The sequence below is a fragment of the Oncorhynchus gorbuscha genome, linkage group LG02, assembly GCF_021184085.1.
Source record: "Oncorhynchus gorbuscha isolate QuinsamMale2020 ecotype Even-year linkage group LG02, OgorEven_v1.0, whole genome shotgun sequence".
NCBI classification, from domain to species: Eukaryota; Metazoa; Chordata; class Actinopteri; order Salmoniformes; family Salmonidae; genus Oncorhynchus; species Oncorhynchus gorbuscha.
This window is the reverse complement of record NC_060174.1, coordinates 28,121,251-28,149,204: the sequence shown is the minus strand read 5'-3', so window position 1 is coordinate 28,149,204 and position 27,954 is coordinate 28,121,251. Positions and strand designations below refer to the sequence as shown.

Sequence of the window (27,954 nt, the reverse complement as noted above, 5' to 3'; positions counted from 1 at the left end):
CTGACTACCACTCATACAAAGATGGCCTCCCAGCTCTGACTACCACTCATACAAAGATGGCCTCCCAGCAAAGATGGCCTCCCAGCTCTGACTACCACTCATACAAAGATGGCCTCCCAGCTCTGACTACCACTCATACAAAGATGGCCTCCCAGCTCTGACTACCACTCATACAAAGATGGCCTCCCAGCTCTGACTACCACTCATACAAAGATGGCCTCCCAGCTCTGACTACCACTCATACAAAGATGGCCTCCCAGCTCTGACTAACACTCATACAAAGATGGCCTCCCAGCTCTGACTACCACTCATACAAAGATGGTCTCCGATTCTGTTGTTCCCTAATCAAGTGAGCATGTTGGAGCACACACACACAGATACACACAGGCAGACACACAGGCACGCACACACACACACTGGTGGCCTGTGTTCATCCCCAACAGATCGAGGGAGGCAGCATCCTGCGCCACAGTCCCCCACAAGGCAGGTTCCCAGGGGTGCCACAGTGAACTTAAAAGGATTCGTCAGTGAATGTTTTTTAATTTACTGTTCTTTTCAATAATAATAATAAAGCTGAAGTCCGGGGGGAAATGCCATCCCCCCCAGTCCAAGCCTGGGATTATTCTGCAATCTCCACCACTCACTCCCTGGGGACCGTATGTTTTATCATTTCATTTCATTTGTTTCTTTTTCTCCACTCTTTCTCAGCTCAGCAACATGTAGTTCTCCCTCGACTGAGCTGAAATCACATCTCCCAGCCTTCAATCTGACAGGCAGAGGGATGGAGGGAGGAGAGGGAGGGAGTTGTCAAAGAGGAACATCAGTGTGAGACGCATCTTCTGGGTCATCCTCTGTCTATCAGCATTAGAGTAGACACCATGTAAATGCACAGTATCTAATGTCCAGGCAACCCCTGGGTCACTTATAGTCATACACCTTCCCTCCTCTCAACTGTGCTACAGTTCAGGCAATACTCCCTCTCCCTGTCTGAAAGCCCCTAGCCCCCACCCTGTCTCCCCCTCCCCCATCAAACACACACACACACGTACAACTAACCTTGTGGGGACACAGAATTCCGTCCCATTCAAAATCCTATTTTCCCTAACCCTGAACCCAACCCTAACCTGAAAACCTAACCGCAAACCTATTTCCAACCCTAATTCTAACCTTAACCCTAAATCTCCTAGAAATAGCATTTGACTTTGTTGGGACCAACAAAATGTCCCAAGTTGGTCAAATTTTGGTTTGTTTGCTATTCTTGTGGACACACACACACACACACACACACACACACACACACACACACACACACACACACACACACACACACACACACACACACACACACACACACACACACACACACACACACACACACACACACACACACACACACACAAAAGCACACGCTAAGGGCTGTTGTGTTAGGAGCTTGAGTGGCTCTGTCGATCGTTTTTGCACTTGTTAAGGAGCAGGCCTTGATTAATCTGCTAGGAAACAGATGCCCCTGCAGGGCGCCTTTGAGCATTTCATTAATTACACTGCTCCTAATAACGCCTATTGTGTGCGTGTGTGCCCTGTGTTAGCTTTAAACAAGTCTGTCCCTTAGGAACAATAACAACACTGGCGTTAGTGGCGTATGACTACAGCCAACTGCAGTAGGAGTCCAGAGAGGTGGGGGCGGCCCTTAGCCACTTAGAACCAATCATGTGGCTGGACTTTAAACAAAATCAATATAAACATGGTCGCGTATCACAGTCGTTTGGTATCAGACTTCAGAGTACTGGAAATGTGTAATGGAATGAAACTGAGACGGGTTCAAAAGGTAAGACTGGATATATACATACTAAAACAACCTCAACCCAGTCAGACAGTCATCTCAGGACACAGACACAGGTTGGATGTATTCCATCTACCGCGGTAATGTTTATGTATACACACACCTTCTTATTGTGAAAACTGCAGGCGTCTAGCTACCTGTGATGGGAGCGGTGTTTCCGCTGCATTTATTTAGCTGGGGTGCATCGCCACGGCAAAATCATTGCCACCACTGCAATTCAAATATATATCAAATAATAATAAATATATAATAAAATAAATCATAGTATATGTACCTAACTTACTTTGGATAATCTGTCTGGGTACAACACTGTTGTAAAGGTTATTTAGCTCTTTGTGCCACATTTGGCAGCCATACCGAGCCTAGCGGTTAAGAGCGTTGGGCCAGGAACCAAAATGTTGCTGGTATGAATCCCCGAGCCGGCAAGGTGGAAAAATCTGCCGTTCTACCCTGGAGCAAGAAGTTAACCCCTAACAACTGCCCCCCCAAGCGCCAACGATTTGGATGTCAATTAAGGCAGCCCCCGCACCGCTCTGATTCAGAGGGTGTCACGCCCTGACCTTAAAGATCCTTTTTATGTCTCTATTTTGGTTTGGTCAGGGCGTGAGTTGGGGTGGGCATTCTATGTTTTGTGTTCTATGTTTTCTATTTCTGTGTGTTTAGCCGGGTGTGGTTCTCAATCAGAGGCAGCTCGCTATCATTGTCTCTGATTGAGAACCATACTTAGGTAGCCTTTCCCCACCTGTGTTTTGTGGGTAGTTGTTTTCTGTTTTTGTGTCTGCACCAGACAGAACTGTTTCGGTTTCCTTCGTTCTTGTTGTGATTTTTGTTATTTCAGTGTTCAGTTCAAATAAAAGTATGGACACGTACCACGCTGCACCTTGGTCCTCTCCTTCCAACAGCCGTTACCGAGGGGTTGGGTTAAATGCAGAAGATACATTTAGGTTGAACTGACTAGGTATCCCCTTTTCCCTGTGCCAGTCACTGGTACGGAATACACATTTGGAACTTCGTCACTTCTCCTCCTCAGCCCTCACCAAGTTAAGTCCCCCCCCCGCAGTTTAATGAGGCCAGTATTGATTTGGAAAACTGCTAACGTCTAGCAATTCTACAAATTGTACCATGGGGCAGAGAGAACACAAATGTAGTTTTATAGCTAACCTCATACTATTCTACACATTTTGCCATGAGATAGAGAAAATGTTGCTGTTTTAAAGCTCATTTCCATAGCTAGAGAGTTCACCTAGTGTTTACTGTACATACAGTGCCTTGCGAAAGTATTCAGCCCCCTTGAACTTTGCGACCTTTTGCCACATTTCAGGCTTCAAACATAAAGATATAAAACTGTATTTTTTTGTGAAGAATCAACAACAAGTGGGACACAATCATGAAGTGGAACGACATTTATTGGATATTTCAAACTTTTTTAACAAATCAAAAACTGAAAAATTGGATGTGCAAAATTATTCAGCCCCCTTAAGTTAATACTTTGTAGCACCACCTTTTGCTGCGATTACAGCTGTAAGTCGCTTGGGGTATGTCTCTATCAGTTTTGCACATCGAGAGACTGAAAGTTTTTCCCATTCCTCCTTGCAAAACAGCTCGAGCTATGTGAGGTTGGATGGAGAGCATTTGTGAACAGCAGTTTTCAGTTCTTTCCATAGATTCTCGATTGGATTCAGGTCTGGACTTTGTCTTGGCCATTCTAACACCTGGATATGTTTATTTTTTAACCATTCCATTGTAGATTTTGCTTTATGTTTTGGATCATTGTCCTGTTGGAAGACAAATCTCCGTCCCAGTCTCAGGTCTTTTGCAGACTCCATCAGGTTCTTCCAGAATGGTCCTTCCAGAATGGTCCTGTATTTGGCTCCATCCATCTTCCCATCAATTTTAACCATCTTCCATGTCCCTGCTGAAGAAAAGCAGGCCCAAACCATGATGCTGCCACCACCATGTTTGACAGTGGGGATGGTAAGTTCAGGGTGATGTGCTGTGTTGCTTTTACGCCAAACATAACGTTTTGCATTGTTGCCAAAAAGTTCAATTTTCGTTTCATCTGACCAGAGCACCTTCTTCCACATGTTTGGTGTGTCTCCCAGGTGGCTTGTGGCAAACTTTAAATGACACTTTTTATGGATATCTTTAAGAAATGGCTTTCTTCTTGCCACTCTTCCATAAAGGCCAGATTTGTGCAATATATGACTGATTGTTGTCCTATGGACAGAGTCTCCCACCTCAGCTGTAGATCTCTGCAGTTCATCCAGAGTGATCATGGGCCTCTTGGCTGCATCTCTGATCAGTCTTCTCCTTGTATGAGCTGAAAGTTTAGAGGGACAGCCAGGTCTTGGTAGTTTTGCAGTGGTCTGATACTCCTTCCATTTCAATATTATCGCTTGCACAGTGCTCCTTGGGATGTTTAAAGCTTGGGAAATCTTTTTGTATCTAAATCCGGCTTTAAACTTCTTCACAACAGTATCTCGGACCTACCTGGTGTGTTCCTTGTTCTTCATGATGCTCTCTGCGCTATTAACGGACCTCTGAGACTATCACAGTGCAGGTGCATTTATAAGGAGACTTGATTACACACAGGTGGATTGTATTTATCATCATTAGTCATTTGGGTCAACATTGGATCATTCAGAGATCCTCACTTGAACTTCTGGAGAGAGTTTGCTGCACTGAAAGAAAAAGGGGCAATTTTTCAGTTTTTGATTTGTTAAAAAACTTTGAAATATCCAATAAATGTCGTTCCACTTCATGGTTGTGTCCCACTTGTTGTTGATTCTTCACAAAAAATACAGTTTTATATCTTTATGTTTGAAGCCTGAAATGCGGCAAAAGGTCGCAAAGTTCAAGGGGGCGAATACTTTCGCAAGGCACTGTATTTCCCACCATTCCACAATATAATAACTGTGCATTTTTAAAATTGGCTGTAATTCTGTTCTTGAGCTGTTCTTGTCTATTAATGTTCAATATTAAGTCATGTTTCATGTTTTTTGTGGGACCCAGAAAGAGCAGTGGCTGCTTTCGCAACAGCTAATGGGGATCCTAATAAAATACCAAATGACTATGGGAAAAGGGTTATTTAGTATTCTACTGTTTTAAACACTGCACAAAGTATTAGATTGTTTGATTTGAAAAGTTGTATTGACCTGAGCTCCATGTCCCATAAGCATCCTGTGTTTGTAGGTGTAGCCCACCCTGTGTTTCTAGGTGTAGCCCACCCTGTGTTTGTAGGTGTAACCCACTCTGTGTTTGTAGGTGTAACCCACCCTGTGGTTGTAGGTGTAACCCACCCTGTGTTTGTAGGTGTAACCCACCCTGTGTTTGTAGGTGTAGCCCACCCTGTGTTTGTAGGTGTAACCCACCCTGTGTTTGTAGGTGTAACCCACCCTGTGTTTGTAGGTGTAGCCCACCCTGTGTTTGTAGGTGCAGCTCACCCTGTGTTTGTAGGTGCAGCTCACCCTGTGTTTGTAGGTGTAACCCACCCTGTGTTTGTAGGTGTAGCCCACCCTGTGTTTGTAGGTTTAACCCACTCTGAGTTTGTAGGTGTAACCCACCCTGTGTTTATAGGTGTAGCCCACCCTGTGTTTGTAGGTGTAACCCACTCTGAGTTTGTAGGTGTAGCTCACCCTGTGTTTGTAGGTGTAACCCACTCTGAGTTTGTAGGTGTAACCCACCCTGTGTTTATAGGTGTAGCCCACCCTGTGTTTGTAGGTTGCAGGTCACCCTGTGTTTGTAGGTGTAGCCCACCCTGTGTTTATAGATGTAACCCACCCTGTGTTTGTAGGTGTAGCCCACCCTGTGTTTGTAGGTGCAGCTCACCCTGTGTTTGTAGGTGCAGCTCACCCTGTGTTTGTAGGTGCAGCTCACCCTGTGTTTGTAGGGGTAGCCCACCCTGTGTTTGTAGGTGTAGCCCACCCTGTGTTTGTAGGTGTAGCCCACCCTGTGTTTGTAGGTGTAGCCCACCCTGTGTTTGTAGGTGTAGCCCACCCTGTGTTTGTAGGTGTAACCCACTCTGAGTTTGTAGGTGTAACCCACCCTGTGTTTGTAGGTGTAACCCACCCTGTGTTTGTAGGTGTAACCCACCCTGTGTTTGTAGGTGCAGCTCACCCTGTGTTTGTAGGTGTAACCCACCCTGTGTTTGTAGGTGTAACCCACCCTGTGTTTGTAGGTGTAACCCACCCTGTGTTTGTAGGTGTAACCCACCCTGTGTTTGTAGGTGTAACCCACCCTGTGTTTGTAGGTGTAACCCACCCTGTGTTTGTAGGTGTAGCCCACCCTGTGTTTGTAGGTGCAGCTCACCCTGTGTTTGTAGGTGCAGCTCACCCTGTGTTTGTAGGTGTAACCCACCCTGTGTTTGTAGGTGTAGCCCACCCTGTGTTTGTAGGTGTAACCCATCCTGTGTTTGTAGTTGTAGCCCACCCTGTGTTTGTAGGTGTAACCCACTCTGTGTTTGTAGGTGTAACCCACCCTGTGTTTATAGATGTAACCCACCCTGTGTTTGTAGGTGCAGCTCACCCTGTGTTTGTAGATGTAGCCCACCCTGTGTTTATAGATGTAACCCACCCTGTGTTTGTAGATGTAGCCCACCCTGTGTTTATAGATGTAACCCACCCTGTGTTTGTAGGTGTAACCCACCCTGTGTTTGTAGGTGTAACCCACCCTGTGTTTATAGATGTAACCCACCCTGTGTTTATAGATGTAACCCACCCTGTGGATCTCTTACCTGCAGGGTGATGGATTTATTTCTATGTGTGTATAATGTCTTACCTGCAGGGTGGTGGATTTATTTCAATGTGTGTATAATGTCTTACCTGCAGGGTGGTGGATTTATTTCAACGTGTGTATAATGTCTTACCTGCAGGGTGGTGGATTTATTTCAACGTGTGTATAATGTCTTACCTGCAGGGTGGTGGATTTATTTCAACGTGTGTATAATGTCTTACCTGCAGGGTGGTGGATTTATTTCAACGTGTGTATAATGTCTTACCTGCAGGGTGGTGGATTTATTTCAACGCGTGTATAATGTCTTACCTGCAGGGTGGTGGATTTATTTCAACGCGTGTATAATGTCTTACCTGCAGGGCAGTGGTTGGTGCGGTGGTCAGTCAGCTCGGCCAGACACTCAAAGTCCTGCTGGCAGTTATCGCAGGTGAAGATGGACTCATCGTCCAGGTCATCGTCCCCAATGCGATCGTCATGACTGGTGACACTATGGTCGCCGTCCTCCAGGGCTGCACGCCGCTCCTTCCTCTCCGCCTCTCGGTCTGCTACAGCAGGGACATCTAGGACAACAACGCAGAGAGAGAGAGAGACACTGAGTATCAGCATGGAACACAGACAGCTGGAACTACTGATCTACTGCAGAACAATCTGAGGTAATAGATTAGTTTTTGATTGAGTCAATTTGTACCAGGAATTGACCCGGACAAACATTATTTCAGGTTCATCTCATACTAAAGATGTCTTCGCTCACATTATCTGTGTGTGCACCTTCTAATAGAGGGTATATGTGAGGTGGCATCTGAAGGAGGTACGAGGACTTAGGACTCTGGAGGGACAAAGCTCATGACAGCCTATGTGCCCACACTTGCCACTCATGGCACACGGTGAGGACTGAGGAGGACCAGTGGGAAAATCTGCTCCGCAGTCCTTCCTCCACCATTGTGGCTCCATTTTCACACCATATTATCACATTAAACGGTCTGTTCCAAAAGGACTGCACTGAAGACTGAGGGAGGGAGGGAGGGAGGGAGGGAGGGAGGGAGGGAGGGAGGGAGGGAGGGAGGGAGGGAGGGAGGGAGGGAGGGAGGGAGGGAGGGAGGGAGAAGGGGAGGGAGGGAGAAGGGGATGGGGAGAGGGAGGGGGGGAAGAGAGCGAGAGAGGGATTGAGAGAAAGAAAGAAGGGAACGTGAGTACAGAAGAAGAGGGAGGTAAAGGGAAAGAGGGAGTGAGTGTGGTTTTGCTGGCTGGCTCCCTAAGGCTCCACATCCTCTCTAATCATGGTGGACTTGTGCAATCAGAGGAGAGTAGGAGGAGGCCATTCCTGCGCTCCACAGCTCTGATCAGCTCTAATTTGGCAGTGCCCACTGCCCAGCACTCTGCCTGCCACTCTGCTTCTGGTAATGGGCTCTGACCCACGGGTGGGTTAGGCCTGGCCCCAGCCAACTGCAGCCCCACACTGAAGCACCACAGCACAGCCTAGGTGTTAGGTAGGTGCTGTTGGGGAGAGAGAGAGATGTGGGGGTCTGGTCTGGATCAAATAGATAGATACTGGCGGTGGAGGTGTTCCAATTCCACACTCTTCCTCTCGGGGAGAGGTGTGGAGGGTGGATGGAGGGATAGATGGGCGTTTAGGGGGGAGAGGAGGGGGAGGGAGGGTTACGGCCATCTGTCCAGTGGTGAAAGCACCGTCTGGACAGGGAGGAGAGTAGCCCCTAACCGATGCTACACGGACACAGTCTACACTGCTATTACAAAGACACAGGCGCCTTACACACAGACTACACATCTAGACATAAACATACCCGCATGTTCATTGACATGCACCTTAAATAAACAATATTTCATATTAGCAGTCAAACACACGCAAATTAATTCACAATCAAACAATAAAAACACAAACACACAAACCCTCATTCCCCCAGGTGCCCTCATGCCAGAGGTATGGCTACTGTCAACTCCAGTACATGCCAGCAAAACCTGCTACCATGACAACGAGGGAGGAGCCAGACGGGACCTTGCTCTGCCCCTTCTCCTTCCCTCTACTCCACAGGGCTCAGGGAGATGGATGGGGCTCGGCAGGAGGAAGAGGAGAGGATGAGAGTGCCTGGCACGGTTGGGAGGGTGTTTGGTGTAGGGGGGTGCCCCATGCCATCCAGCACGCCCTCCCCAGCCCCCCGTCACCCCCGCTCTGCAGCATCCCCCCTCCCCTCCAGTAAGTGTTTCCAATCTCTGAGGGAGGAGGGGGTCTCAGGAGGGGGTCCAGCACACACTTCATTTAGAGGCCTGCTACACAGTGCTGCTGCCTCCGTCATTAGGCCTCCCTGGATGTGCCTGCTACTGGGGAAGATTGATACGGCTGTGGCGCGCGCCCCAGCTGTACCCACTGCAGCTCAAGCAGTGGCCCTGATGAACACAGAGCACACTATTTATCTGGAGAGAGGAGAGAAGACGAGAGGAAGGCTGGGGAGAGCAGTTGGGGGAATGTGGTGGTGGTGGTGTGTGTGTACATGTACATATGTGTGTGTATGTCGCTGCAGGATAATGGTCCTGATTGGAGGAGATTCGTTTTCAGAAGAGGTGACATACCAGTTGACGAAAACAAAGAGAGCTGGTTTCTCTACCAAGTTTAGACCACACCACTGGTCACAATGGATGGCAAGATGTTTATAGCTACACTACAGACACAGACGCAAAGACAAACTTTGGCACCATGAATATACAGAGCAGCTATAGTCTAACGTTATCATCCTACAGCAACACTGCCCTCAGAGGCAAAGACAAAAAATACACTACAAAATCACCCAACCACAGTCAGCATGCACATGCTTACAGCCACACACGTACACACAAAGTACTAGATGTGCCGTAATGTGTGCTGAGGTCATTACTAATAAGGCTCTGCAGAGTCGTTTGAGAGTGTTTTCAAACATAATTCAATTTGAGGGGAGGAAACCGAAATGAAATGAGGGCTTACGTTGGAAGTGGTGTCCAAGGGAATTAATGATTTCTAAAGGGCCATTCAGAAGAACAAGGCCTCTTTATGCCCCCAGGTATATTCTTAGAGCCCATATTTCTCACCCAAAAAGCCTACTTTCTTCCTACCTGTCTGATAGGTTGGAGAGCTAAATATGCACAGCGTTCTGTCAATATTTTATGCAACGACAGCACTGCTAAGGTTCAGTTTTCCTCTGCCACTAACTAACAAACAGCAGTGTTCCTAGATTTCATGTAGCAAACAAAAATTGCATGCATGTGTGAGGTCAATAACACTCTTAGAAAAAAAGGTGCTATCTAGAACCTAAAAGGGTTCTTCGGTTATCCCCATAGCATAGCTCTTTGAAGAACCATTTATGGTTCCATGTAGAACCCTTTTGGTTCAAGGTAGAAACTTTTTGGGTTCCATGTAGAAACCCTTTCCAGAGAGGGTTCTTCATGGAACCCAAAAGGGTTCTACCTGGAACCAAACATGGTTCAAAACAACAAAAACACCTACCTGATCACTCATTGGTGGTCTCATGAAGACAGTTTCAGCTGACCCCATTACCTTCTTCAATACTCCTCTCTCAATTCCTCACTCTATTCCTCACTCTCTACTTTTGTTTGCATATGTTAGTTTTATCACTAATTTATAGTCCTCTCCTAGCTGCACCTCCTCCCCAGTCTCCCGTCCAGAGTAGGAACACTTAATGAGGGCCTGGGGCTCCCAGAGGTGTGTGTGGGGGGGCGTTGGGGGAGCGCTAGGGACACTGGCAGGATCTGTGTGGCGGGCAGCAACAGTCCCAGCAGCACACGTCACGTCTCCCTGTGCCAGCTGGAGCTCCGGTCCCCCACTCTGCAGAGTGCCATTATCTCTGAGTCACAGACTGTCCCCACGCCAAGAGGCCGACCAAAACAGACACAAACGTACACTCTCGCACAAAAACACGTACTATCACACACTCACAAGCACAGTCAGATAAACACACACACAGACACACACACACACACACGGCAGGTAGAGTGTTGGGCCAGTAACCAAACGGTTTCTAGTTCGAATCCCAGAGCTGACTCTTTGTGAAAAATATGCCAATGTGCCCTTGAGCACGGCACTTGTTCCAGGGTAGCCGTTGATAATGGCAGATGCAGGCTGTGACTCCACACTATGTGTGAAAGAGGACAATTATAGGCACCCACAAAATTATTGTAATATTATAAACACATTAAGATACTCACAAAACGTGCACCCAAACACACACATCCACAAATACACACTTGCGAAAAAATCTATGTGTGTGTGTGTGTGTGTGTGTGTGTGTGTGTGTGTGTGTGTGTGTGTGTGTGTGTGTGTGTGTGTGTGTGTGTGTGTGTGTGTGTGTTTATGAGAGGGAGGATGGTGTCTAATGCTTGCAGATAATGCCCATCTCTCTCTCTAACAGACATGTTTGTGTGGGGTAATTAGATGAAGACAAGTGAATTAACAGAATCCACAGAGCAGTGGTGTTGCCGAGGAGAGGCCCCGCCTTGCTGGGACCCGCTAATTATCGCTCGTTAGGTTGATATGTTTTTTGTCCCCCTGTTTTAACGGTGCAAAGCTCCAACATGAGATCTGGGAGATAATTAGGTGCTGAGCGATGTGGGCTTAATGGACACCGCCAGGCATGCGACGGGGGAGACACCACAAGACAAAGGCAACGGCAATGACCAAGAGTGTCTTTCGGTCTTCTTCATTCAGCTATCACCATCTCTTTCACTCCACAATCAGAGTCCAGCTATCACCATCCTCGAGTTACAATGAGGAGGGTGAATTAGTGGGCACGTAAAGCAATCTATTCTCACTACTTTGGAAAAAATAGCAACTAAAATATCAGTCAAATGGTTGGGAATTTTTCATAGATGCTCCCTCCCCTCCACTCAACCTGCTCAGCACCAAAACCAACAGTGCCTTTTGAATTTTGACATTTAAAGTGAAACTTGTTACGATCCCCCTGGCTCGATCCAGCCCCAGCCTTCTGCTCTGCCCTGACCTCTGGAGGCAGTATCCTATTACTCACACAGTACAGTGGGCACGCAACGGAAGTAAAGTAATACACAGAGGGAGAACACAGGCAAACGGAAGGGGAATACACAGTCACTTTAATGGAGTCCTCAGTGACCCAGAGCGAGCGAGAAACTGTATGGACCTAGCAGTTTTAGCACAGAACCCCCTCCTGAGTCAGATCTAGATGTTGGAGCATTGCTGTGAGCCAAGACGGAGTCCTGTTTGGGACACGATCGCGCTGAGAAAGGCGTAAATCTGCAGGACACCTGGGTCAGCCAAACAAGGCCGGAACGCCACCACACTGCCATCCCTAACCAGCCTGCAGCCTGGGAGCTGGAAAAATACGAGCTCCAAGTTCCACCAGTCCAGTGTTTTTATAAAAAACAACTAGAGTACAAGGCTGCCTTTCAACTCTCTACAGCACACACACTTATACACACACACACCTTCAAACGAAACCAGAGGCAGTCAAGTGAAGTATAACATGGATTGGCTGCAAATAGCTCTAGCTGGAGTATGAGAGGAGATTCAGAAGGAATGCACCACTTTACTGTGAGCATGAGTCAGGAAGGCTACAGCGGATAGATGGCAACAGCAGATAGATATTATGGGATATTCTGAATTAAGTTTGAGGTGCATATCATTGTATTCACTCTGCCTGGTAAATTCTTTCAAAAAGAATGTCAGGACTATTTCCTGAGTGAAAACAACATGTTTTTGTTAGGGACATTCAGTGGGCAAGTGACTCTCACCGTGAAGGAAAACACGTAACACCTTGTGCACTTTAAAAAGCAACCTCTAATCGCTGTGGAAGATTTACTGGGTTTACAGCGTGAGAAAAGTTCATTTGTACAATGTATGGATCTGTAAACCTCCTGAACTGGCCAATAGGCTTCACGTCCACTGTCAGGTGCATACAGTATCGGTACTAACAAAAGGTCACTGAGCAGGTGCAGCTGGATGCGGCCGCATTGCCTCTATCTCTCTGGGGAGCCCTCTCCTTCTACCAGTAAACAGGGGGACCTATTTAAAGCAGGCCTCTCTCCACAGCTACACTGTCCTCTGGCAACTGTGTTTTCACAATAAGGGTGCCCCCCAGGGAGCCAGCGGAGGCTGTGTACCAGGCTCAGATTGTGTTTCTACCCAAACCCCCACCCCCCCAGAGAGGCAGGGAGGCAGGGGAGCACAGCACCCAACACCATCGCCTTCACCCAGAGAGGATGATGAAAACCAACAGGCGTCATGGAAGGAAGAGAGCAAATTAAATCACACAAACAGCCTGACAGCTGCTCACCAATGCCATCACCTGTTCCAGCCTGTGGCTTCGCACACTAACACACACACACGCACGCTAGCACGTACCTCCACTTCAAACATTAAAACTGTTTTCCTGTCGTTGCCTTACATCAAACTTTTCCTATAGCGATGACACCATAGTGTTCCTATAGCGATGACACCATACTGTTCCTATAGCGATGACACCATACTGTTCTTGTAGCGATGACACCATACCGTTCCTATAGCGATGACACCATACTGTTTCTGTAACGATGACACCATACTGTTCCTATAGTGATGACACCATACTGTTCTTGTAGCGATGACACCATACTGTTCGTAATAGCGGTGACACCATACTGTTCCTATAGCGGTGACACCATATTGTTCCTATAGCGGTGACACCATACTGTTTCTGTAATGATGACACCATACTGTTCCTAAAGCGGTGACACCATACTGTTCTTGTAGCGATGACATCATACTGTTCCTATAGCGGAGACACCATACTGTTCTTGTAGCGATGACACCATACTGTTCCTATAGCGATGACACCATACTGTTCCTGTAGCGATGACACCATAGTGTTCCTATAGCGATGACACCATACTGTTTCTGTAATGATGACACCATACTGTTCCTATAGCGGTGACACCATACTGTTCCTGTAGCGATGACACCATACTGTTCCTATTGCGGTGACACCATATTGTTCCTATAGCGATGACACCATAGTGTTCCTATAGCGATGACACCATACTGTTCCTATAGCGGTGACACCATACTGTTCCTATAGCGATGACACCATAGTGTTCCTATAGCGATGACACCATACTGTTCCTATAGCGGTGACACCATATTGTTCCTATAGCGATGACACCATACTGTTCCTATAGCGATAACACCATACTGTTCCTGTAGCGATGACACCATAGTGTTCCTATAGCGATGACACCATACTGTTCCTATAGCGATGACACCATACTGTTTCTGTAATGATGACACCATACTGTTCCTATAGTGGTGACACCATACTGTTTCTGTAACGATGACACCATACTGTTCCTAAAGCGATGACACCATACTGTTCCTATAGCGGTGACACCATACTGTTCCTATAGCGGTGACACCATACTGTTCCTATAGCGGTGACACCATACTGTTCCTATAGCGGTGACACCATACTGTTCCTATAGCGGTGACACCATACTGTTCCTATAGCGGTGACACCATACTGTTCATATAGCGGTGACACCATGCTGCTCCTATAGCGGTGACACCATATTGTTCCTATAGCGGTGACACCATACTGTTCCTATAGCGGTGACACCATACTGTTCCTATAGCGGTGACACCATACTGTTCCTATAGCGGTGACACCATACTGTTCCTATAGCGGTGACACCATACTGTTCCTATAGCGGTGACACCATACTGTTCCTATAGCGGTGACACCATACTGTTCCTATAGCGGTGACACCATACTGTTCCTATAGCGGTGACACCATACTGTTCCTATAGCGGTGACACCATACTGTTCCTGTAGAAGTGACACTATACTGTTCCTATAGAGGTGACACCATACTGTTCCTATAGCGATGACACCATACTGTTCCTATAGCGGTGACACCATACTGTTCCTATAGCGGTGACACCACACTGTTCCTATAGCGGTGACACCATACTGTTCCTATAGCGGTGACACCATACTGTTCCTATAGCGGTGACACCATACTGTTCCTATAGCGGTGACACCATACTGTTCCTATAGCGGTGACACCATACTGTTCTTGTAGCAATGACACCATACTGTTCCTATAGCGGTGACACCATACTGTTCCTATAGCGATGACACCATACTGTTCCTATAGCGGTGACACCATACTGTTCCTATAGCGGTGACACCATACTGTTCCTATAGTGGTGACACCATACTGTTCCTATAGCGGTGACACCATACTGTTCCTATAGCGGTGACACCATACTGTTCCTGTAGAAGTGACACTATACTGTTCGTATAGAGGTGACACCATACTGTTCCTATAGCGATGACACCATACTGTTCCTATAGCGGTGACACCATACTGTTCCTATAGCGGTGACACCATACTGTTCCTATAGCGATGACACCATACTGTTCCTATAGCGATGACACCATACTGTTCCTATAGCGGTGACACCATACTGTTCCTATAGCGGTGCCACCATACTGTTCCTATAGCGGTGACACTATACTGTTCCTATAGCGGTGACACCATACTGTTCTTGTAGCAATGACACCATACTGTTCCTATAGCGGTGACACCATACTGTTCCTATAGCGATGACACCATACTGTTCCTATAGCGGTGACACCATACTGTTCCTATAGCGGTGACACCATACTGTTCCTATAGCGATGACACCATACTGTTCCTATAGCAATGACACCATACTGTTTCTGTAGCGATGACACCATACTGTTCCTATAGTGATGACACCATACTGTTCTTGTAGCGATGACACCATACTGTTCGTAATAGCGGTGACACCATACTGTTCCTGTAGCGATGACACCATAGTGTTCCTATAGCGATGACACCATACTGTTCCAATAGCGATGACACCATACTGTTTCTGTAATGATGACACCATACTGTTCCTATAGCGGTGACATCATACTGTTCCTATAGCGGTGACACCATACTGTTCCTGTAGCGATGACACCATACTGTTCCTATTGCGGTGACACCATACTGTTCCTATAACGATGACACCATACTGTTCCTATAGCGATGACACCATACTGTTCCTGTAGCGATGACACCATAGTGTTCCTATAGCGATGACACCATACTGTTCCTATAGCGATGACACCATACTGTTTCTGTAATGATGACACCATACTGTTCCTATAGTGGTGACACCATACTGTTTCTGTAACGATGACACCATACTGTTCCTAAAGCGATGACACCATACTGTTCCTATAGCGGTGACACCATACTGTTCCTATAGCGGTGACACCATACTGTTCCTATAGCGGTGACACCATACTGTTCCTATAGCGGTGACACCATACTGTTCCTATAGCGGTGACACCATACTGTTCATATAGCGGTGACACCATGCTGCTCCTATAGCGGTGACACCATATTGTTCCTATAGCGGTGACACCATACTGTTCCTATAGCGGTGACACCATACTGTTCCTATAGCGGTGACACCATACTGTTCCTATAGCGGTGACACCATACTGCTGTTCCTATAGCGGTGACACCATACTGTTCCTATAGCGGTGACACCATACTGTTCCTATAGCGGTGACACCATACTGTTCCTATAGCGGTGACACCATACTGTTCCTATAGCGGTGACACCATACTGTTCCTGTGACACCATACTGTTCCTGTAAGTGACACTATACTGTTCCTATAGAGTGACACCATACTGTTCCTATAGCGATGACACCATACTGTTCCTATAGCGGTGACACCATACTGTTCCTATAGCGGTGACACCACACTGTTCCTATAGCGGTGACACCATACTGTTCCTATAGCGGTGACACCATACTGTTCCTATAGCGGTGACACCATACTGTTCCTATAGCAGTGACACCATACTGTTCTTGTAGCAATGACACCATACTGTTCCTATAGCGTGACACCATACTGTTCCTATAGCGGTGACACCATACTGTTCCTATAGCGGTGACACCATACTGTTCCTATAGCGGTGACACCATACTGTTCCTATAGCGGTGACACCATACTGTTCCTATAGCGGTGACACCATACTGTTCCTATAGCGGTGACACCATACTGTTCCTATAGCGGTGACACCATACTGTTCCTATAGCGGTGACACCATACTGTTCCTATAGTGGTGACACCATACTGTTCCTATAGCGGTGACACCATACTGTTCCTATAGCGGTGACACCATACTGTTCCTATAGAAGTGACACCATACTGTTCCTATAGAGGTGACACCATACTGTTCCTATAGCGATGACACCATACTGTTCCTATAGCGGTGACACCATACTGTTCCTATAGCGGTGACACCACACTGTTCCTATAGCGGTGACACCATACTGTTCCTATAGCGGTGACACCATACTGTTCCTATAGCGGTGACACCATACTGTTCCTATAGCGGTGACACCATACTGTTCCTATAGCGGTGACACCATACTGTTCTTGTAGCAATGACACCATACTGTTCCTATAGCGGTGACACCATACTGTTCCTATAGCGATGGCACCATACTGTTCCTATAGCGGTGACACCATACTGTTCCTATAGCGGTGACACCATACTGTTCCTATAGCGATGACACCATACTGTTCCTATAGCAATGACACCATACTGTTTCTGTAGCGATGACACCATACTGTTCCTATAGTGATGACACCATACTGTTCTTGTAGCGATGACACCATACTGTTCGTAATAGCGGTGACACCATACTGTTCCTATAGCGGTGACACCATACTGTTCCTATAGCGGTGACACCATACTGTTCTTGTAGCGATGACAGCATACTGTTCCTATAGCGATGACACCATACTGTTCCTGTAGCGATGACACCATAGTGTTCCTATAGCGATGACACCATACTGTTCCTATAGCGATGACACCATACTGTTTCTGTAATGATGACACCATACTGTTCCTATAGCGGTGACACCATACTGTTCCTGTAGCGATGACACCATACTGTTCCTATTGCGGTGACACCATACTGTTCTTGTAGCGATGACACCATACTGTTCGTAATAGCGGTGACACCATACAGTTCCTGTAGCGATGACACCATAGTGTTCCTATAGCGATGACACCATACTGTTCCTATAGCGATGACACCATACTGTTCCTATAGCGGTGACACCATACTGTTCCTATAGCGGTGACACCATACTGTTCCTGTAGAAGTGACACTATACTGTTCCTATAGCGGTGACACCATACTGTTCCTATAGCGATGACACCATACTGTTCCTATAGCGGTGACACCATACTGTTCCTATAGCGGTGACACCATACTGTTTCTATAGCGATGACACCATACTGTTCCTATAGCGGTGACACCATACTGTTCCTATAGCGGTGACACCATACTGTTCCTATAGCGGTGACACCATACTGTTCCTATAGCGGTGACACCACACTGTTCCTATAGCGGTGACACCATACTGTTCCTATAGCGGTGACACCATACTGTTCCTATAGTGGTGACACCATACTGTTCCTATAGCAATGACACCATACTGTTCCTATAGCGGTGACACCATACTGTTCCTATAGCGATGACACCATACTGTTCCTATAGCGGTGACACCATACTGTTCCTATAGCGGTGACACCATACTGTTCCTATAGCGGTGACACCATACTGTTCCTATAGCGATGACACCATACTGTTCCTATAGCGGTGACACCATACTGTTCCTATAGCGGTGACACCATACTGTTCCTGTAGAAGTGACACTATACTGTTCCTATAGCGGTGACACCATACTGTTCCTATAGCGATGACACCATACTATTCCTATAGCGGTGACACCATACTGTTCCTATAGCGGTGACACCATACTGTTTCTATAGCGATGACACCATACTGTTCCTATAGCGGTGACACCATACTGTTCCTATAGCGGTGACACCATACTGTTCCTATAGCGGTGACACCATACTGTTCCTATAGCGGTGACACCACACTGTTCCTATAGCGGTGACACCATACTGTTCCTATAGCGGTGACACCATACTGTTCCTATAGCGGTGACACCATACTGTTCCTATAGCGGTGACACCATACTGTTGCTATAGCGGTGACACCATACTGTTCCTATAGCGGTGACACCATACTGTTCTTGTAGCAATGACACCGTACTGTTCCTATAGCGGTGACACCATACTGTTCCTATAGCGGTGACACCATACTGTTCTTGTAGCAATGACACCATACTGTTCCTATAGCGGTGACACCATACTGTTCCTATAGCGGTGACACCATACTGTTCCTATAGCGGTGACACCATACTGTTCCTGTAGCAATGACACCATACTGTTCCTATAGCGGTGACACCATACTGTTCCTATAGCGGTGACACCATACTGTTCCTATAGCGGTGACACCATACTGTTCCTATAGCGGTGACACCATACTGTTCTTGTAGCAATGACACCATACTGTTCCTATAGCGGTGACACCATACTGTTCCTATAGCGATGACACCATACTGTTCCTATAGCGGTGACACCATACTGTTCCTATAGCGGTGACACCATACTGTTCCTATAGCGATGACAACATACTGTTCCTATAGCAATGACACCATACTGTTTCTGTAGCGATGACACCATACTGTTCCTATAGCGGTGACACCATACTGTTCCTATAGCGGTGACACCATACTGTTCCTATAGCGATGACACCATACTGTTCCTATAGCAATGACACCATACTGTTTCTGTAGCGATGACACCATACTGTTCCTATAGTGATGACACCATACTGTTCTTGTAGCGATGACACCATACTGTTCGTAATAGCGGTGACACCATACTGTTCCTATAGCGGTGACACCATACTGTTCCTATAGCGGTGACACCATACTGTTCTTGTAGCGATGACAGCATACTGTTCCTATAGCGATGACACCATACTGTTCCTGTAGCGATGACACCATAGTGTTCCTATAGCGATGACACCATACTGTTCCTATAGCGATGACACCATACTGTTTCTGTAATGATGACACCATACTGTTCCTATAGCGGTGACACCATACTGTTCCTGTAGCGATGACACCATACTGTTCCTATTGCGGTGACACCATACTGTTCTTGTAGCGATGACACCATACTGTTCGTAATAGCGGTGACACCATACAGTTCCTGTAGCGATGACACCATAGTGTTCCTATAGCGATGACACCATACTGTTCCTATAGCGATGACACCATACTGTTCCTATAGCGGTGACACCATACTGTTCCTATAGCGGTGACACCATACTGTTCCTGTAGAAGTGACACTATACTGTTCCTATAGCGGTGACACCATACTGTTCCTATAGCGATGACACCATACTGTTCCTATAGCGGTGACACCATACTGTTCCTATAGCGGTGACACCATACTGTTTCTATAGCGATGACACCATACTGTTCCTATAGCGGTGACACCATACTGTTCCTATAGCGGTGACACCATACTGTTCCTATAGCGGTGACACCATACTGTTCCTATAGCGGTGACACCACACTGTTCCTATAGCGGTGACACCATACTGTTCCTATAGCGGTGACACCATACTGTTCCTATAGTGGTGACACCATACTGTTCCTATAGCAATGACACCATACTGTTCCTATAGCGGTGACACCATACTGTTCCTATAGCGATGACACCATACTGTTCCTATAGCGGTGACACCATACTGTTCCTATAGCGGTGACACCATACTGTTCCTATAGCGGTGACACCATACTGTTCCTATAGCGATGACACCATACTGTTCCTATAGCGGTGACACCATACTGTTCCTATAGCGGTGACACCATACTGTTCCTGTAGAAGTGACACTATACTGTTCCTATAGCGGTGACACCATACTGTTCCTATAGCGATGACACCATACTATTCCTATAGCGGTGACACCATACTGTTCCTATAGCGATGACACCATACTGTTCCTATAGCGGTGACACCATACTGTTCCTATAGCGGTGACACCATACTGTTCCTATAGCGGTGACACCATACTGTTCCTATAGCGGTGACACCACACTGTTCCTATAGCGGTGACACCATACTGTTCCTATAGCGGTGACACCATACTGTTCCTATAGCGGTGACACCATACTGTTCCTATAGCGGTGACACCATACTGTTGCTATAGCGGTGACACCATACTGTTCCTATAGCGGTGACACCATACTGTTCTTGTAGCAATGACACCGTACTGTTCCTATAGCGGTGACACCATACTGTTCCTATAGCGGTGACACCATACTGTTCTTGTAGCAATGACACCATACTGTTCCTATAGCGGTGACACCATACTGTTCCTATAGCGGTGACACCATACTGTTCCTATAGCGGTGACACCATACTGTTCCTGTAGCAATGACACCATACTGTTCCTATAGCGGTGACACCATACTGTTCCTATAGCGGTGACACCATACTGTTCCTATAGCGGTGACACCATACTGTTCCTATAGCGGTGACACCATACTGTTCTTGTAGCAATGACACCATACTGTTCCTATAGCGGTGACACCATACTGTTCCTATAGCGATGACACCATACTGTTCCTATAGCGGTGACACCATACTGTTCCTATAGCGGTGACACCATACTGTTCCTATAGCGATGACAACATACTGTTCCTATAGCAATGACACCATACTGTTTCTGTAGCGATGACACCATACTGTTCCTATAGTGATGACACCATACTGTTCTTGTAGCGATGACACCATACTGTTCGTAATAGCGGTGACACCATACTGTTCCTATAGCGGTGACACCATACTGTTCCTATAGCGGTGACACCATACTGTTTCTGTAATGAAGACACCATACTGTTCCTATAGCGGTGACACCATACTGTGGAGGCCCAATGGTGAGGTTACAACACCCACAGCCCAATGGTGAGGTTACAACACCCACAGCCCAATGGTGAGGTTACAACACCCACAGCCCAATGGTGAGGTTACAACACCCACAGCCCAATGGTGAGGTTACAACACCCACAGCCCAATGGTGAGGTTACAACACCCACAGCCCAATGGTGAGGTTACAACACCCACAGCCCAATGGTGTAATCAAAGGACAGTACAGTATGAATATAGGCAGAAACTGCTTCTCCAATATAAAATCCCTGATCACACTTGTAGGCGATGTCATGGCAACGTTGGCTAGCTGAGCTCATGCGCAGAACCCCGTCATCGGGTCTAACGGTCGTCTTGCGCTGAACTGCGCCTGTGCAGGCTGGACAAATCAAAGACCTTCCTTCGATATAAATACGTTTTTGATGAGGTTGGCGTAATAACATGTTTAACTACGAATCTCGGTTGTGCCTTTAGATTTCTTGAAAATGTAAGGAAGAACTTTTCACTTCTCTCAATGACTTCCCAAACCCCAGCCTGGTCTGATTTGCAAGCGTTCCCAGAAGTCTCACGATGTTGTGCCGCTGGGTTTAGAAACTCTGTGGTGTGTTGGCTGGGCCGGGAAAAACAGCCCTTCTCATTGGTGTCGCTGATGCAACACCCAGCCAAAGGCTAAGGGAGAAAAAAATCAAATTCAGCTCCATTACAGCCCCTTATCGGCCCTATGCTCAGGGATATGAGATGTCTTTTTCCACCCTGAATCACAGTCCACATGGACAGAGTGCAGTGTGTTTGTTTGATTGTGTATGTAAGGGGAGGTCATAGAGAAACCTTTGCCTCACTAAATTCAGCCTAGAAGACAGCCAGTAGAATGTGCGTAACCGTGGTGTTTCCTATCTGTGTGTGTGTGTGTGTGTGTGTGTGTGTGTGTGTGTGTGTGTGTGTGTGTGTGTGTGTGTGTGTGTGTGTGTGTGTGTGTGTGTGTGTGTGTGTGTGTGTGTGTGTGTGTGTGTGTGTGTGTGTGTGTGTGTGTGTGTGTGTGTGTGTGTGTGTGTGTGTGTGTGTGTGTGTGTGTGTGTGTGTGTGTGTGTGTGTGTGTGTGTGTGTGTGTGTGTGTGTGTGTGTGTGTGTGTGTGTGTGTGTGTGTGTGTGTGTGTGTGTGTGTGTGTGTGAAATCTAAGCACACACAGCGAGGCAGGACTGGCTTTCCAACAGGAAGCAAAACAAGGCTGAACTTCACAGCTCCGGTGGCACTTATTAAAAACATCACCACTAACGGCCCCTCCTCCTTCTCCTCCCTCTCCTCAACCCACAGAAATGACAAACGTCTGTATCCCTCTCCAAAAACTCACCCTCTGTCCCCCTTTCCCCCCTCCCTCTCTCTCACTCCATCTCACTCATCCTCTCCCTGCTTTCCTCTCCACCCCCTCCCTCCCTCCAGTGTCAGTCCTGGCTCGTTTTCTGCATTTTCTCCCCTCTGGGCCAGAGAGGGACGGGTTGTTTTTCTCTCTCAGGGAGGCTGGGGTGGAGGGATGGATGGGGGGGGGGGGGGCAGGCACCTCCGGCCAATACCCCTGTGGGACGGACCAAAGGGACCTTTGGATGTCCTTAGGGGTACGCAGGCAAGGGGGGTGGGGCTGTTTGGCTCTTCCCTGGGTCTCCCCCCCAACCTCCCCCTGCTGCTCTTTCCAAACTCAACACACATTTTCCAGAGAAGGGGGAAAAGATTTGAATTTAATACCAAGAAAAGCCTGCCGGTGTCCTTGTCGACATCATCTCCTAGGGAATAAAGGGAAGGAAGATGTTTTATCTTTTTAAATAAGAAATGGCGAGCAGCCCCCCTGAGCCAGAACACAGGAGCACAAACACACACAGGAGAGAAGTGATAGAGAAAAGAGAGAGAACGAGAGAAAAAGGAAATTGAAATGTCTATTATTTTTTAACAAAGGTGAGTGTAAATGTTACTGTGAATTTTGGGGATTTATTTTACTTTTGTTTATTATCTATTTCACTTGCTTTGGCAATGTAAACATGTGTTTCCCATGCCAATAAAGCCCTTAATTTGAAATGAAATAGGAGCGAGGGAGAACGGACGGACGGACGGACGGACGGACGGACGGACGGACGGACGGACGGACGGACGGACGGACGGACGGACGGACGGACGGACGGACGGACGGACGGACGGACGGACGGACGGACGGACGGACGGACGGACGGACGGACGGACGGACAGACAGACAGACAGACAGACAGACAGACAGACAGACAGACAGACAGACAGACAGACAGACAGACAGACAGACAGACAGACAGACAGACAGACAGATAGATAGATAGATAGATAGATAGATAGATAGATAGATAGATAGATAGATAGATAGATAGATAGATAGATAGATAGATAGATAGATAGATAGATAGATAGATAGATAGATAGATAGATAGATAGATAGATAGATAGATAGATAGATAGATAGATAGATAACATGTGTGTGTGGGGAAGAGGTGAAGAGAAATAGCAGGGAGGAAGAGAGCAGAGCTAGAGTGAGAGCACTGGGACTCCGCTTCCTGCAGTATCTCACACACACAGCACTTTCCAGCCACCCAGGACCTCAGTCAGCACCCCTGCAGCAGCAACAACCCCTGCCCCCTGAGGGGGGTTAACAAAGGGCTGGGGTCTGGGGGGGGCACGTCATCACACCCCAGGGCCTCACTTTCCATTTCCCCTCCCAGAAGAACTGACAGAGTGAGGGAGGGCAGAGAGAGAGAGAGCACCGTTTAGATATAGAACATCTACAATAAGACAAGTACTATTCCCCTCCATAATGTTACACTGCAGGTTGATTCAGAACAGAGTATGGCCAACATGTCACCATCACCAAAAGCAGCCACCATCCTCATACAGTGTTCTGTAAAATGGAACCATTTGTCTGTGGCATTATCTTTTATTAATGACTCCATGTAGGGTGCTACGGTGGATCTGCACTGCATGTCAAACCATTGAAGTGGGCGCCATGCTTTAACCAAAGGGACCCTTAAATTAAATTGAACAACATTATCTTGATTGCATTCACCATGAGGCTATTTGGGCCCATCATGAACCCATCTTACTGCTGTGCTGTAGGCCCTATGTGAAAAGCTGGAGAGAGCAGGCTGGGAGGGAGGACAGGGACGTTGATTCAGTGCAACTACTTTACCACCAAAACCTCAAACAGGATGTGAGACCAGTGGAGCGCCAGAGCCCTGCCTGCCAGGTCTGGACATCAGCCTCCTGAGTCTTGTGAAAAGCCTCGCTCCATAGCTCCCTCTTTCATTCCCCTCTCCCTGCGCCCCTCCCAGCAGAACATTATGGGCCATGTGGAATTGATATTATAGATTCCTATTCAGTGGGTTGTATGGTGGGAGAGTTGGAATGTGACATACAGTATAGAATCTAATCCGGGTGGCGGACCTGCCTGCCTGCCTGCACACTTCCAATAACAAAGATGATACCTGTTTGGGCGGACGATGAATCCCAGTTCGCTGCAAACTCTGACGACTCGCCTTCTTCCACCGCTAGAGAGAGAGAGAGAGAGAGAGAGAGAGAGAGAGAGAGAGAGAGAGAGAGAGAGAGAGAGAGAGAGAGAGAGAGAGAGAGAGAGAGAGAGAGAGAGAGAGAGAGAGAGAGAGAGAGAGAGAGAGAGAGAGAGAGAGAGAGGATGCTTAGAGATACGTACAGTATCTGTAGGATTAAATCCTTTGGTTATTTGGTTTATCTGACTCCACATATGACCATGCCTTAAAAACACAAAGGTAGACATCAAAGTAAGTGTTCAAATCAATCATTAGCTCGGTGATTGGGTGGGAGAAAACATCAAAGCTCCCCTGTCTGTCTGCCTACCCTGAGGTGACTGTGTGCCTGTAAATGCGCTCTCTGTGTTTTGTTTTTGTGTACAAATTTCAGAAGTGAAATACACTGTATGTAACAACAACAACCAGATCAGAACAGGGACGTGTGATGAAGGTTTTCCTGGGCACTGCAGAGGAAGGAAGCTCCGCTGGCACACAAACAGGAAATGACAGTAGTCGGGACACAATGAGGACTTCCTCCCTCCCTCCTCCTCAGAGGTGGTCAGAGTGGACTCCTCACCTCCTCACCAGACCAGTTAACACTGTATTTCATACTCCCCTACAAAGCCAAGGGCAACCATCTTTTCCTTTCTACAACCATCCCATGTTCATTTCATGAGTGCGATCCAGAGATCCAGTGCTGGGACCAGTGTGTAGGCCAGAAGGCCCAGTCCAGACTCCAAATTCAGAGAGGACTGACCTTGTTGCTGATGGCCTAGAGCTAAAACCCAGCAGGCTTCCAAACCTCGGGAAGACCGGGGTCAACTCTGCTCCATAACATCTCTCTCCATCGCTCCCATCCTCTCTATTTCTCATTCTCTGGACTCTGTTCAAGCTGAAGCACTGCCATTTGGCAGCTCACTCTCTCAACAGTGTCTTTCAGTAGTACCTTTTCACCATTAATGGAGTATTCCCATAGTACAGGAGACTCAGAGGCCATATTTCTATTTTTCCATCCTAGGTTAGAGAGTTACCTGTCTGGGTGTTTCTGAGGAGAGATAACTCTTCAGGCATGTTTGTGGGAAACTATAGGCTGGATCAGGATCATGGTTCCATTAGGACTGTGGTATGGGCCCACCCTGCTCTTAGATCCTCCTAGAGGACTGTTACTGAGCTTGAGGTGTTTTCAGAAAGTATATAATTTGTCAAGCCATCCAATACCAACGACTGTAGAAGTCTAGAGAAAGCTGACCTGAGGTCTTCTTTAAATAGGTCTAGCCTGCAGTGGAATTGTTAATTCCTGAAGACACTGCTTTCCCAGTGCAGGAAGAAAACCGCTAAATTACACCCAATCAGGGCTCCACTCATCTTCCATTTAGCGCTTCATTAGAGGGGAAATAGTGGAGTGTAGTCAGGCAGAGAGGAGAGCAGAGCAGGGTAGAGGAGAGAAGGTGGGATGGTGCTTTATAGAAACACAAGTACCCAGTACTACTGTGCTCAGTTAACCTGCAGGCAACAGCACACAACAACCCCGTACACGCACACAACTCTCCACACAGCTCCCAAGCTAAAACAAGTGAAGCTCGGAGCACTACCAGACCCCAGCCTCCCACTCAGAGCTACAGTCTACTGGGAGTAATACAGCAAAACTATCCATCTCTGATGGGAACCGGACAGGATCCTTAACCACTTTAAAACCTCAATTAGATTGTGGAGATAACACAGACATGTATTGATCGGCCTGGGCTTTCTTGGAATTATTTCTCACTAAATGTTGCCATATGTTTTGTTTTTACCTTACTGAGATTGCATAAATCAGTCATTAGGTGGAGTTCAGAGGAAATGCAGATACTCACACTAAATGGGGTATCAGTCTACTCAATACACAAGTTATTTTTACAAGCTTGTCATACAACCAAACAGCCATACACAAGATATCATACAACCAAACAGCCATACACAAGATATCATACAACCAAACAGCCATACACAAGATATCATACAACCAAACAGCCATACACAAGATATCATACAACCAAACAGCCATACACAAGATATCATACAACCAAACAGCCATACACAAGATATCATACAACCAAACAGCCATACACAAGATATCATACAACCAAACAGCCATACACAAGATATCATACAACCAAACAGCCATACACAAGATATCATACAACCAAACAGCCATACACAAGATATCATACAACCAAACAGCCATACACAAGATATCATACAACCAAACAGCCATACACAAGATATCATACAACCAAACAGCCATACACAAGATATCACAAGATATCATATCATACAACCAAACAGCCATACACAAGATATCATACAACCAAACAGCCATACACAAGATATCATACAACCAAACAGCCATACACAAGATATCATACAACCAAACAGCCATACACAAGATATCATACAACCAAACAGCCATACACAAGATATCATACAACCAAACAGCCATACACAAGATATCATACAACCAAACAGCCATACACAAGATATCATACAACCAAACAGCCATACACTGAGTATTGTTTTTATGGAGAGACAGGGTAAGGGAGTGGTAGGGAGGGGGTGCAGGGTAAGGCCAGTTCTGGGTCTTGGCCCTAAAGATGTGGACCACAGGGTGGGATACAGACGTTTCCCGGAGCGATGGGTCCTGGGTGAGACCAACCCCACACTCCTAGGAACATTCTGAAAGGAGTCGGTGGAGGATAGAGACAGACCTCACACCACGATTACCAGGCAGCCAAATAAAGCAAGAGAAACAGACCGAAAAAGAAGGAGGAAGATAAAGAAAACGGTCATTAGAAAGAGATTCCATTCTAATAAAAGACACTATTCTAATAGAAGCATATTTGTGATTTAACTGTGGGGAAATGCTCGTCTTCATTAGCGGAGCGGA

General features: G+C 46.8%; 1 protein-coding gene across 4 annotated transcripts in view; it reads right to left on the bottom strand.

Moving 5' to 3' along the window:
* Nucleotides 1–27,954, bottom strand: part of LOC124000249 (zinc finger protein 423) — a 184,943-nt gene that overhangs the window by 132,272 nt on the left and 24,717 nt on the right. For 3 of the 4 annotated variants that reach the window (XM_046306494.1, XM_046306502.1, XM_046306517.1), the window contains exons 2-3: nt 24,972–25,034; nt 6,925–7,131 (exon numbers count right to left, since the gene is read on the bottom strand). In XM_046306494.1, the coding sequence (XP_046162450.1) occupies nt 6,925–7,131; nt 24,972–25,034 (270 nt within the window). The remainder of the gene's footprint in view (nt 1–6,924; nt 7,132–24,971; nt 25,035–27,954) is intronic. The other variant, XM_046306510.1, reaches the window with a different exon arrangement.